This window comes from Symphalangus syndactylus, chromosome 13, assembly GCF_028878055.3.
Source record: "Symphalangus syndactylus isolate Jambi chromosome 13, NHGRI_mSymSyn1-v2.1_pri, whole genome shotgun sequence".
Classification (NCBI taxonomy): Eukaryota; Metazoa; Chordata; class Mammalia; order Primates; family Hylobatidae; genus Symphalangus; species Symphalangus syndactylus.
Window position 1 is genome coordinate 59,081,172 of NC_072435.2, and position 14,263 is coordinate 59,095,434.

The window sequence follows — 14,263 nt, forward strand, 5'->3', positions numbered from 1 at the left end:
AGAAACTGTTATTGTAGAATATTTCAAAATATGCAAAAATAAAAAACTAGTATAATGAACCTCGTTTTTAATTAGGTAATACCGACCTGATTTCCTGTGTACCCCAACCTGTTCCCCCCACTGGATTATTTTTAAGCAAATCCTAAAGAGTTTATTACTTCCAACATAAATTCATCATTATGTATCTGCAAGGTAAAGACTCTTTTTTAACATAACTACGATAACATTTTCATGTCTAAAAATATAATTTCTTTTTTATTTATTTTTTGATTTTTTTTTTTTTAATTATTTTTTTAGAGACGCAGTCTCACTATGTTGCCCAGGCTGGTCTTGAACTCTTGGACTCAAGCAATCCACCCACCTCGGCCTCCCAAATCAAAGAGCTGAGATTACAGGCCTGAGACGCCATGCCCAGACCAAAGATGATAATTTCTCATTATCAATATGTCCGTGTTCAGGTTTCCTTCATCGTCTCCTAAATCTTTTTCTCTCCCAGTTGGTTTGTTCAAATTAGGATATAGACAAGATTCATATGTTGAATTTATGTGATGTATCCCTTCAATCAACTTTTTTTTTTTTTTTTTGAGACTGAGTCTCATTCTGTCACCCAGGCTGGCATGCAGTGGCACAATCTTGGCTCACTGCAACCTCTGCCTCCTAGGTTCAAGACATTCTCCTGCCTCATCCTCCCGAATAGCTGGGAATAACAGGCATGCACCCCCATGCCCGACTAATTTTTGTATTTTTAGTAGAGACAGGGCTTCACCATGTAGGCCAAGCTGGTCTTGAACTCTTGACCTCAGGTGATCCACCCCCCTCGGCCTCCCAAAGTGCTGGGAATACAGCCGTGAGCCACCATGCCCGGCCCCATCAATTTTTATCTTTTTTTCCCTCTTTCTCTTTTTTTCTACGGTGGTGTTTTTTGTTTTGTTTTGTTTTTTTGTTTGTTTGTTTTTTTGGACGGAGTTTCGCTCTCGTTGCCCAGGCTGGAGTGCAATGGTGCAATCTTGGCTCACTACAACCTCCACCTCATCCTGGGTTCAAGCAATTCTCCTGCCTCAGTCTCCCAAGTAGCTGGGATTACAGGCATGTGCCACCACACCTGGCGAATTTTGTATTTTTAGTAGAGACAGGGTTTCTCCATGTTGGTCAGGCTGGTCTCGAACTCCCTACCTCAGGTGATCTGCCCACCTCAGCCTCCCAAAGTGCTGGGATTACAGGCGTGAGCCACCGTGCCTGACTTTTCTGTAGTGTTTTTGTTGAAGAAACTGGATTATCAGTTTTCTAGATTTCTCACGGGAAATGCCAAGGTTGGGGGTAGTTATTAATGTCTTTCCTGTAGAATCCTTTACTGTGTTCCTCTGTGCCTTTTCATCCCCCTGCAAACTGGTAGTTAGATCTAGAGTCTAGAGTTTTAATCAGGTTTGGAGTTGATTTTTGGCAAGAATGCTTCCTATGTGGGGCCCTGTGCTTTCTGTTGCATCAGGTCTGCAGAAGCTTGTCTCTTCTCTCTCTGGGTGTTGGATAGATCCATGGGCTCACAGGTTGTGAGCCTGATCCACCACCATAAATTTCCCCGTCAGCATTTCACCTGCCGGGTTTGGCAGTCATTAATGTGAAGGGATTAGCATGTGCCACTCCAAAGTATGCTGCTTTAGCATACGGATTATTTTGAGTGGAAGGTAATTAAGAAGCAGCAGACAGAAAAGGAACTCTCTGTCCTCTCCCTTTCTGCCTAAAGCAGGGCGTACATTTCCCATCAGGTAGAGGAGATAACTCAACGCTGGAGACTTGAATCTGCATAAGCAAATCTTGCTAAATAACCTTTATCTTCCATTAATTTCCCCTGTATATTTTACTTACCTTCCCACAATTTACCTCACCTGGATGTCCAAATCCCTTTTTCATCGTTTTTTCACTTTTCCACAATTTTTTTTTTTTTTTTTAGACAGAATCTCACTCTGCTGCCAAGGCTGGAGTACAGTGGTGTGATCTGGGCTCACTGCAACCTCCACCTCCCAGGTTCAACGGATTTTCGTGCCTCAGCTCCTGGGTAGTTGGGATTACAGGTGTGCATCACCATACCTGGCTAATTTGTTTGTATTTTTAGTAGAGATGGGGTTTCACCATGTTGGCCAGGCTGGTCTCAAACTCCTAACCTCAAGTGATCCACTTTCCTCAGCCTCCCAAAGTGCTGGGATTACAGGCATGAGCCACCATGCCCAGCTTACTTTTCCACGATTTATCACCCTTTGTTAAAATGGTATATGAGCCTCAAGCCTGGCCACTTCTTTAGGTTTTCTGTGAAGCTCCTGGATGCATGCATAATAAGCCTTTTCTCCTGCTAATCTATCTTTTGTTAATTTTTTTTTTTTAAGATGGAGTCTCACTCTGTCGCCTAGGCTGGAGTACAGTTGTGTGATCTCAGCTTACTGCTACCTCTGCCTCCCAGGTTCAAGCAATTCTCCTGTCTCAGCCTCCTGAGTAGCTGGGACTACAGGCATGTGCCACCATGCCCAGCTAATTTTTGTATTTTCAGTAGAGATGCGGTTTCACCATGTTGGTCTGGCTGGTCTCGAACTCTTGACCTCAGGTGATCCACCTGCCTCGGCCTCCCAAAGTGCTAGGATTACAGGCGTGAGCCACTGCGCCTGGCCTCTTTTGTTAATGTAATTAGCATGCCACAGCCACTGAACCTAAGACAGTAGAAAAAAAATGTTTTTTTCCTTCCCTACAGATGCTAGCCTACATTCATTATTTTATTAAATTTTGAAAAATGAAAATATTCTATTATTTCTTTTGCATTTATTAGCTTCAAATTCTTGTATAAAGAAAAATTGTGCCAGCTGGGCATAGTGGCGCATGCCTGTAATTTCAACACTTTGGGAGGCCAAGGCCAGAGGATCACTTGAGGTCAGGAGTTGAAGACCACCTTGGGCAACATAGCAAGACACCCATCCTACAAAAAATTTAAAAATTTACCAGGTGTGGTGGCTTGTGCCTGTAGTTCCAACTACTCAGGAGGCTGAGGCAGTAGGATTGCTTGAGCCAGGGAGGTGAAGGCTGCCTCCAGCCAAGATCATGCCACTGCACTCCAGACTGGGTGAAAGAGCAAGACGCTGTCTCAAAAAAAAAAAAAAGAGAGAGAGAGAGATAAATTGTTTACCCTGAAGTATATATATAGTTCATAGAGGAAAGTAAGGATGAATCCTTGATTCATTTCCTTTATTTACCGGTTTTTTAAATGAGTTGATTCCCAGAAGCCTCCCAAAGTAATCAGTTTGGCTTTGGTTTTTAGTCCCTTTATGTCCTGGCTGAGTATGACAGGGACTTTTTTTTTTTTTAAGTTCGTTTATAAATGCCAAACTCAAAGTGACTTTCCCTAGTTTTCTTACCCTGGTGCAAAACTATCTCCTCCCTTCCGTCAGATTTAAACATACCGCTCTAAGGTATCTAGTGCCTTCTCCCTGTGTGCTTCCTTTATCCTAAGTATCAACTGGATCATAACTCCTCGAAGGCCTTCTGCATAGCACTCAACATCATGCCTAAGACCGTGCTTCTCAAACGTTATTCCACATGTGAATCATCCAGGGGCAGGGGTCTTGTTAAAATTCTGATGCATTAGCTCTGGTGAGCAGAGCTTCTGCATTTCTAGCAAGCAAGCACCAAGTGATGCTGATGCCGCTGGCTGGGGGCCCACACTCTGAGTAGCAAAAGGGTGTGGTAAATGTGAGAAATCAGTTTCATTCACTCAGTTAAGAGGCACCTACTCTGGGTCAGTGCATGGACTAGGCCCTACCACTCTACAATGCAAAGCGTTTTTTGGTGTTTGTTTGCTTTACTAGAAAATTTTGATTTTAATTTATTCTTTTGAATATGTAATTTGCACATGGTAAAATATTTTTGTTCATAAAATCCAAAAGGGTACACAGTGAAAATATCTAACTTTCCAAAAGTGATCACTGTTACTTCTCAAGTTTTATTCCAGATAATAGCAGATAATAGCATATATTTGTACCATATCTTTATTTTAACCACATGGCAGCATAATGATCTGCCACTTTCTTTTTTTCATTTTACTCTATCTTGGAGATTGTTTCATAGCTCAGTGTGTATCTCTACATCCTCTTGAACAGGTAGTATAGTATCCATACAAGATGCATTTGTCGGCCGGGCATGGTGGTTCACACCTGTAATCCCTGCACTTTGGGAGGCCAATGCAGGTGGATCACCTGAGGTCAGGAGTTCAAGACCAGCCTGGCCGATGTGGCAAAACCCCATCTCTACTAAAAATACAAAAATTAGCCGGACATGGTGGCAGGCACCCATGTGGAAGATGTAATCCCATCTTCTCAGGAAGCTGAGGCAGGAGAATCGTTTGAACCCGGGAGGCAGAGTTTGCAGTGAGCCGAGATTGCACCACTGCACTCCAGCCTGAGCAACAGAGTGAAACTCCATCTCAAAAGAAAAAAAAAAAAATTGCATTTGTTGTTGTTTTTATAAAGTATAAAATGAAGAGTGACTACTTCCTGCCTTTTATTAAATAAAGGTTATTTAATAAGATTTGCTTATGCAGATTCAAGTCTCCAGTGTTGAGTTATCTCCTCTACCTAATGGGAAATGTACAGGTCATCCCCAGGGAGAACAGGTGCTGTGTCTTCCATTCTTTGAATCCCCTGAATGGCCTGACCCATGTTTGTGCATTTTGTCAATTTCACATGATCTAGCATACATCTGTCACTCACGTGCACAGCTTGTCTACACTTCACTTTGTCTTTTACTTTTTGGTTCAGATTGCAGTCTCTCTAGACTCCAATTGTTTCTTGACTGTGTATTCTGTCAGCACTTGCAAATTCATCTGGTGTTCTCTGGCTTTAATAACATGTTATTGTGAAATATAACATGCATAGGTGTGTATAAAATGTACGTATTTAAAGAAGAACTGAAACATGATATAGAAGTGGCGTCTGTCACCCCCCCTTATCTCCTATGTGCCACTCTCCTATCACATGGGATCTCTCCATCTAAGGGGCAACTACTGTCCTGATTCTGGGTTAATCTTAAGTTCTCTGACTTTCCTTTTTGAAGTGGTTCTCAGGCTTTAGTGAATCAGACTTGCTTAGGGGGCTTGTTAAAACACAGATTGCTGCGCCCCACCCCTGGTTTCGCATTTAGTAGATCTGAAGTGGGGCCAAAGAATTTGCAATTCTTTTCAGTTCCCAGGGGATCCTGGTGCTGCCAGCCTGGGGACCACATTTTGAGAACTACCGTCTTATCTCAGAGATACTCTTAACTTGTGTATCATGACTCCTAGTCCCCTGCGGGTGCTTTACTCCTCCCCTAAAACCTAGTCACTCGATGGGTGTCCATTAAGCACCTCCCCTCTTCTTCCTGTACTCCATTTCCTATCACCTGGTTTGTGAGTGCACAATCTTCACTAAGTATTTCAATTGATTGTGGCATTTCACCAGTGTCCATAGTTTTCTTCTCTGTTGGTCATCCCATTTATAGCTTTCCTCTCCTTTGTGTGTATTGGAAGGAAGAGCATAAGCAACTTTTTTTTTTTGACAGAGTCTTGCTCTCTCACCAAGGCTGGAGTGTAGTGGTGCAATTTTAGCTCACTGCAACCTCCGCCTCCCAGATTCAAGTGATTCTCGTGCCTCAGTCTCCTGATTAGCTGTGATTACAGACATGCATCCCCACACCCGGCTCATTTTTGTATTTTTAGTAAAGATGGGGTTTCACCATGTTGGCTAGGCTGGTCTCGAACTCCTGACCTCATGTGATCCGCCCACTTAATTTTGTGTTTTTAGTAGAGATGGGGTTTTGCCATGTTGCCCAGGCTGGTCTCGAACTCCTGACCTCAAGTGATACACCCGCCTCGGCCTCCCAAAGTGCTGGGATTACAGGTATGAGCCACCGTGCCCGGCCAGGAACACTTACGTGTCTTATTCACCTGGTCTGTAAGCGCCTTGAAAGTAGGAACCAAGTTTAATTTCCCTTGTAGTCCACTTCCTCAATTAAACTGCAGTTGATGGTTTACAAACGCAGTTGCTTATAAAGGCCAAAGGCAATGTAAACAAGTGAAGCTTGCCAAGTAGAAACTTCCCTGGAAGCCATGTCCTGTGTAAAGAGGGCAGCTGCTACTTGGCTTTAAGCCAGTCGCAGGTCCACTGTACTCTAATCTTCCCAGTTTTCAAGAGAAACTAGAAATAATTCCAACTAGTTTAGTATTTTAAGTACACAAATTGGGTCAGAGAAAATACATCTACAGGAAGCAAAACTAAATCCATTTCATGTTTCAAGATCTTTGCAGTGGATGGATGGATGGATGGGTGGGTGGGTGGGTGGGTGGATGCATGGGTGGGTGGGTGGGTGGGTGGATGGATGGATGGGTGGTGGGTGGATGGGTGGGTTGGTGGATGGAGGGATGGGTGGGTGGATGGGTGGATGGGTGGATGGATGGATGGATGTGTGAGTGAATGAGTGAATCTGGATCATTGTGGCAGCTCTCTGGTTGAAACTGGGGGAGTAGAGATACACTATCTACTATATGCCTGGCCGTGTGCAAGGGGCTTTACATACTTATCTCATTTGACCTTCATAACAACACCACAGAGTGGTTATCATTCTTATTTATTTCCATACTCATTTCACAGATAAAGAAACAGAGGCTTAGGAAGACTCAAGGTCACACTGCTAGTTTTCTTTATTTAGAGCCTACCTAATTCCAAAAAAAAAAAGGATTTCAGATGGGCTCATGTGATTTAAGCTGGGTCCTGAACTTTGGATTTCAGATAGCTCTGTTATACAAAATCACCACTACAAAGGGAATCAGGTTTTCAGAAGGTAGGTGGGGGGAATGCCAACAGGTCAGGGAGTAGGTTTGATTTGTGAAAGGAAAATAAAAACTTGGGACCCCAATTCACTCTGTCGAAAGGAAAAAAGATAAGCTGAAAGCTGAGACATGCCAGAAGCTGCCTTTCCTTTTGTTCCTAAACAGATAGCTACAGGTAAAAGGTTAACTATCTCAACAGATAGCTATTCTATGTTCACCATATCTTATGTAAAGTGCTGGATGTACTGAGCATGAGACAAATATATAATGGACTATTCCCCTACCTGCCCCTTTTCTCTTATAACATGTGGATTCAGTAATGTGACCATGCCCTCCCTCTTTCCCTGCTTTTCCCCTTTAAATACTGAAGCTCTCAAAATCATCTTTGGAGAAAGACACAGACCACAGACTGCTCCTCTGATTCTGTATTTTTTCTCCCGGGCATTGTTCTTAACCTTAGCAAAATAAACTTCTAAACTGATTGAGACCTGTCTCAGATAGTTTTTGGGTTACAAATTGGCAACCCATGAATGGCCTGAGTGGAGGTGGCCCTGACCTCTGACAAATCTATTGGTGCTTGGTACTGGTTTGAGCTGTCTTTATTGCTCAAACCAACAGGACAGTTTTCTGGGTCCAGGAGCTCCCCCTTAAGAGAATGAGACCTGTCTCAGATACTTTTTGGTTTAGCAATTTCTTGAGCATCTTACTAAGCAAGTCATAGCTTCGTGCTCCTCAAGGATCCCAGCCAACACTAAGGAGCTAAGACACAAGGGGGTCTCTTGCCATCTTGGTGTGTCCTTTATATTTCCTCCTGTCTCCCTACTTACTCTCCTCTTGGAAGTCAAGATTTCTACCTATCAGCCTTGGGGGTCATTCCATCTTAATTCCTTTGTAAAGCCCAGTAGGAGGACAGAGACACAGATACAAGAGCTGTTGGATGGAAAATGTTTTATTGGAGTTCCTGAGCCAGGAAAGAGTTATGGTAGGTTGAGAATCAGCGCTCACACTAGCCCCCTCTTCCAGTGGAGGTCATGGTCACTGGGCATCAGGAGTTGCGCTCCTCAGTCCTTTCAGCTAGAGGGAGAGGGGTCAGGGTTAGATGGGGAACCCCGGGGTGCCTAGTATAAGATGGCATGGATGGAAAGGAATTTCTGCCTCGGTGTGAGTTCCCGTTCTCCTCCACATGTAGTAGCTAAGACCTCCCTTCAGTTTGGTGAGAAGGCTGATCCCCCTTTCCCTGTCCCCACTCTCTCTCCCATATCCTCTGCTTCTTCCCTTACCCCCAAGCTCCATATCCTCCTAATGCCCACACCTCTTACCTTAGGAAAGGCATCCCAGTTGAGGAAAGGAAGTTTCCTTTTGATAGACTAAAAGAAAGGAAGAGAAAGAGAGTGATGTGTTGCAGGTCAGCCAGACGTGGATCGGTAAGCATTCCCTTAATGCACTCCCACAGTAACCATAGTAACAATAATGTCATTGTTTTGTCATTACTTTATCAAGAGCTAATATTTCCTGAGGCCTTAGTCTGTGTCTGCCTTGCACGGGCTGCTCTACAAGCATGATTTCAGTGGGTTTTTACAGCAACCTTTTGTGGTGCGAATTGTCATCATCCCCACATCACAGAGGAAGCGGAGGCCAAGGGAGCTGAAGACGTTGGCATGAGGACATGTGAGAAGTCAGTGCAGAGTCAGGAGACGCGGGCCTCAGCTCTGTCGCTGACTTTGCCTTCTAAGGGCGGGTGGGCCTCAGTTTTTCCATAGAAGATGAGGGGATTCAAATAAAATCTTGACCGATTAGGCTCTTCCCCTTCTGCAATTGTCCTTGGGGTCCTGCTCCTCCACCGCCATCTTAGGAAAACACGGGTAGCCAGGACTGGCGCCGGGGGAAGCTTTCTTCCGTTGACAGTCCATTGGGCAGCATCCAGGTAGGGCAGTCACTCCCTCCCAGAGATCAGGAACCAACCTATACATTTAAAGCCAAAATGTGCGGCCACTACCCTGGGATGACTGCAGACAACCGAGGAGGGCAAGGGGCGCCCGAGCACTCACCTCAAAGAGGGCGTGCCAGTTCAGGAACTCATCAGCCTTAAAAGCCTGAGGAGGAAGTGAGACAGCAGAAGCAGGTCAGCTCCAGGGGAGGCCAGAGCTTAGCCCCCAGCCCTCTGGAGAAGGTGAAGGAACCGTGGCAGCTTTGCAAGCTCTCTATCAAGGCGTTTATCCCCTCTGTCATGAGGGTATTCGTGGGGGTAGCGCCAGAGAAGCGTACTCACAGATCGCAATTTGTCGATGTTCAGGAACGGGGTGTTAAAGGCCTAGGCAGAAACGCAGGGTGTTAGGAAAGTTGCTAAGAAGCAAAAAGAGAGAGAGGACAGACTCATGCCTGGAGGGCCGGGGAAAACAGACGGCTTACCTCCGGTCGCGACGCATAATTCTCAATGGTGCTTTCTTCCTGGAAAAAGAGAGGGAGAAAAGGAGGCAGGTGGTCACGTGATGCCAGGGCCCTCGCCCACATCCCTCTCTGCCAGCTCTGCCTTCATCCACAGCCCAGTCTCCGAAAGAATGCAACCCATTCGCCACCGTGGTCTCCGTTCCAGTCGCGCACATGGTTGGCAGATGTGCAGGGTGAGGAGGGGGAATTGGAGAATGGTACATGTAAGCAGTGTCACCATGGGCAGCAGGCAGAAAGCCTGGAGCCGAGCATTCCTCTCCGGAAAAGCTAGCTAGTGCTGTCCTGCAGTTGACTTAAGTCTAAGAGGTGGGGTGTTCTGGAGACACCCACGCTCAGTCCATATAGCTGGGTGGGAAAGATTTGCGTGCAGGTGGGAGCCCAGCTGCTGAGGTGACCTGCCTGCCTCTCACTGATGGAGGTTGCTTTGCTTTGTGGCTTTATTGCCACCACTGTTGGAGGCTCCATTATCCCCCTCCATGGGGACCCCACCCCAGGCCTCAGTGTGTCCCATCGTGTCCTCCCCATGACAGAGCCCAACAGGGAGCCCGCAGGCTGGATCCAGATGCTCAGATCTCATAAAAATTTGCCTCGTTTGTTTTTTGGTTTGAATTAGACATTTTGAATTAGTAAGAATTCATAAATCATCCAGATTTCTAGTTTCCCCTGAAAAATTTAAAACTCTAGGCACATCTTCCCACTCCATGGCGTCAGGTGGGGTAAAAGCTGCCCTTTCAGACTGGGAAAGTTGGCCCCACTTCACCTGAGGCCCCGACAGCCGCCCAGCTCAGTGACACCACTGGCTTGGACCTCAGCAGCTGAGCCTGTGTCCCTGTCTTAGACTTTTAAATCCGGAGTAGGCATCAGGATTCCTCTCTGGCTGAGGACTGGATGGTAAAGATTCTCACTGTGGCCTGTGCTCCAGAGACAGTAGGGAGCCACCCGTCACCTGGGCATCGCTCCCAGGGGCACAAATGAAGCAAAGAGCAGCTAAGCATGGGTGTCTCCAGAACACCCCAGCCGCACTTCTCTTCAAGTTAAGTCAGCTGCAGGCAGAACTAGCTAGTTTTTTTCTTTGCTCCACCCTCTCCACCTGCTGCCCATGTGGACGCAGGCCTGGGTTTGGAGCTACTCTGCCTCACATTGCCGCTCTCCAGTTCCCCCTCTTCCCCTGCACATCCCCAGGCATGTGTGCAGCTGGAACGGAATGGGTGAACATTCTGAGGGCCCATGGTGGAGATCATCTGAACCCAGACCACCCACTCAGTCCTGTCTCCTCCCCAGGTTCAGTACACGAGCCTCCCCAACACACTTCACCATCCCTTCCAGAAAGAGGAGCATCTCTGCCCCAAGTGTCTCCCCAGGGATGCTCTGTTCCCTCCTCCCTTCCTCAGAGCCCCAGTTTCTTCCGCCTCCATCAGAATCCAAAACTAAGAGCCACTTATCCAGGAATGGACAGGAGGTAGAGAGATGGAGGGGTAGGTGGGTAACACGTATAAGAATAAAAATGCAGGTGACGTGCTCACCTCAGGACCACCCAGGGTAGCTCCCTGGGCAGAGTGGAGCACCAGGAGGGAGAGGAGCACCACGGCAGGAAGGACTGGGATCTTCATGGCGTCAAGTTTGGGGTGCTCTGAGGCGGGGCCTCAGTGCTTGCTCTTTATATTGCCAAGGAGGCAGATGAGCACAAAAATGGGGCCCCCACCCCACTGACTCACCCCCAGATCCTGTCACCCACCCCTGGGGCTCTGGGAGGGGGAGGCATGGACTGTTCCTCATTTGCCTCGGATTTCTCAATTCGCATTCTGCCCCAGGCACGTGGAAGGTAACACTGCAATGGGTCTCTTCATGCAGATGGGGCCGGGACAGAGACAGGTTGGACCTGTCCCTCCGAGGGATTGGCAGTGGTACCCAAGTAACCTCTCCTTTTGTCTTTGTCTCTTTTCGTTATATCCCTCATTCCTCTCTTAGAATTCAGGCTTTTTTTTTCTCTTTTTTTTTTTTTTGACAGGCTCTCACTCGTTGCCCAGACTGGAGTGCAGTGGTGTGATCACGGCCCACTGCAGCCTTGACCTCCTAGGCTCAAGCAATCCTCCCACCTCAGTCTCCCTAGTAGCTGGGACTAGAGGCACGCATCACCTCACCTAACTAATCTTTTTATTTTCTTGTAGAGATGTTGGAGCTTTTTTTTTTAATTTTCTTTTTTTTTTTTTTTTTTTTTTTTGAGACAGAGTCTCGCTCTGTCGCCCAGGCTGGAGTGCAGTGGCGCAATCTCGGCTCACTGCAAGCTCCGCCTCCCGGATTCACGCCATTCTCCTGCCTCAGCCTCTCCGAGTAGCTGGGACTACAGGCGCCCGCCACCACGCCCGGCTAATTTTTTGTATTTTTAGTAGAGACGGGGTTTCACCGTGGTCTTGATCTCCTGACTTCGTGATCCGCCCGCCTCGGCCTCCCAAAGTGCTGGGATTACAAGCGTGAGCCACCGCGCCCGGCCAGCCTTTTTTTTCATTTTCTTGTAGAGATGAAGGTGTCTCGCCATGTTGCCCAAGCTGGCCTCAAACTCTGGACTCAAGTGATCTGCCTGCCTTGACCTCCCAAAGTGCTGGGATTATAGGTGTGAGCCTGTGCTCCACACTCATTCAGCCCTTTTTTTCCACCCTACCAAAATCTATGTAAACTCTTTAGCTTGGCATTGAAGGCGGTCCATGCTCTGAATTCAACCCACCTTTATAACTTCTTCCTTTACTAGCTTTGTACATACCTCACATTCTGGCCAAATTGGACTCCTTACCAACTGTATCCTTCTTTTTCCCTCTTCGGAGCATCCGGCCATGCTGTTCCTTACTCCTAACATGGCCTTCTCTCATCTCCAGTTCTCAGAACCCAACACTCATCTTGCATGAAGCTTCCCAGATTTTTCCTGCAATGCCCAGTCCCTCTCTCCATACCTTTCCTTTCACAGAATTCCCATATTCATTCGTTTGTATGTCTCTGGCATTGTATCTAAGTAAGTCATGTTCTTGCCTTGTTTCCCTTTTAGAATATCAAGTTCCTTGAGGTCAGGAGCTGTATCTTGATCAGCTTTACATCCCCCTAGAACCATGGCTCACACAGAACCCAGGTAGAGTCAGCATTGGTCAGATATGATATGTTAGACTTAGTATTCAGGCATCCTTCTGCCACGCTGTGCATTTTCCTTCCATGGGGCTGAACCCTTCCATTTTCCAACTGCCCATCTTTTACTCTTGGGTCTTCAGAGAAATGACTGTCTTGAGCTAAGATGACAAGGAACAGGGAAACAAAAAACAGGTCTTACAGTGCCCAATTGGAGATGGGATCCAGGTACCCTGAACTTGGAGTGCCCACTCCATGTCATTGCCCCTAACCCACCTCGCCCCACCCCCAGTTTGGAAGTTGGATCACCTCACTGTGACACAATATCCTAGCCAAGCAGCCTTCTCCACAGTGAGGTTCAGGTGGCCAAACCGGCTCCTGCTGTAACAGGGAGGGGCTGGGACATGGACCGGTGCTGTCAGGGCAAAGAAGACCTTATCAACACAACCTGATGCAATGCACGGTGGCGGCGGCCCTGGGTGGGAGGGCTGGACAGCGTCCATGAACAACCTTTACGAACACCAGAAGCTGGGCACCTCAGCTCCATCCTCACGCTGCCCCCACACCCCAGTCCCAGACATCCTCTTCAGCCTCCTCTGATTTTATAATGGCAGCTTCCCCTTTGCAGAGCTACCTGAGGGAACACTGCTTAGAGAACACTCCCTTAGCCCAGATGGCCGCACAGTAGTGGATGTCACAGAGTTGGTGCTCCTGGAGGGGACGAGTTAGAGAATGACTGAGGTGGGTGGAGCACCTCCCAAAAGGTTTTCTGGAGGACACAAGTTCTGTGTAATGAATCCTTGTTAATTAACAAACAGTAACTGAAAAAGCTCATTAGCCACCGTTCCATTCGCATAGGGTCAACTCCAGGGAGTGAAGAATCAGACAATAGAGAACTGATGTTGTATAATCAGCTACGATTTGACAGGTGGGTGAGGGGACCCGGTGCCAGTTTTGGCCTGGGTGATCTAGAGCATTGGACAATCCAACACCATCTTCTGTTTGGCTCTAGAGTCTAGTCTGTGATTTTCCTTTGACAATAAACTGCCCTCCCTATGTTTTCCTCTCCACCCAATGGTATTGATAACAATGTTAGCTGAGTTACTGAGGCTTACTATATGGCAGACCTTGTACTAAGTGCTCCAAATACGTGATCTCATTGAAATGTCCCAGTGATTCTGACACAGGTGGGTACTATAATTACTCACATTCTATAGGCAGGGGAACCACAGCATACAGAGGTTAAATAACTCACCCCGGGTCACACAGCCAGAATGTGACAGGACCAGCATTAGAACGCTGGGCTTCCAGAGCCTGAACCTATATTGCTCCTCTCTATGCTGGACAGGCTATGTTACAGCCCATGGAACACCCTGTGTGAATTAGACCCATGTCCTGAGAGTGGGGGGCAGACTGCATAGAACCCCTGCAGGTCCCCTTTACAGTGTCCTTTGTGGTGCATAGCCTGCACCATCAGAGGTGGCAGCCCCGAGCATAGGTGCATTCATTTAAATGAATCAAACTGCACACTCTTGACACACTCTTAACTAAGGTTAGTGGCATCAGCCCCCGAATGAACCTGTGATTGCCTCAGTTTCCAGATGCCTCCAGTAGTATAATCATCTTGCCACACCAAGTATGTGTTTACAGATAGGGTTCCGGTTCTGGCTTTAGTGTTCAACATTCTGGTGTTTAAAAATAGGTACTTTTTGTATCATGCCTCTAAACACAGGCCAACTACTTTGTGTGCTCAACCAAAGAAATTCTGTTCCTATGCTGGAAAAAAAGCTGTCTGTGTTGGACTCACGATTTGTTTCCACCTGGCACCTTCCTGGTAGATTTTCTAAGGGTAGCTTTTTGGGGTTT

The 14,263-nt window shown here is 46.8% G+C and overlaps 1 protein-coding gene across 4 annotated transcripts in view; it reads right to left on the reverse strand.

Annotated features, from left to right (window-relative positions):
* The window catches only part of KRTDAP (keratinocyte differentiation associated protein), a 57,322-nt gene extending 44,908 nt beyond the window's left edge, over positions 1-12,414 (reverse strand). Inside the window, exons 1-6 of one of the 4 annotated variants that reach the window (XM_055237086.2) lie at positions 12,045-12,414; positions 9,248-9,286; positions 9,108-9,149; positions 8,887-8,931; positions 8,158-8,205; positions 7,772-7,912 (exon numbers count right to left, since the gene is read on the reverse strand). In XM_055237086.2, coding sequence (XP_055093061.1) covers positions 7,874-7,912; positions 8,158-8,205; positions 8,887-8,931; positions 9,108-9,149; positions 9,248-9,286; positions 12,045-12,137 — 306 coding nt within the window. In that variant the 5' untranslated portion in view covers positions 12,138-12,414 and the 3' untranslated portion in view covers positions 7,772-7,873. Of the gene's footprint in view, positions 1-7,771; positions 7,913-8,157; positions 8,206-8,886; positions 8,932-9,107; positions 9,150-9,247; positions 9,287-10,809; positions 10,922-12,044 lie in introns of those variants that run through there. The other 3 variants (XM_055237087.1, XR_010115073.1, XM_055237088.1) reach the window with 3 other exon arrangements.
* Positions 12,415-14,263: the final 1,849 nt, after the last annotated feature.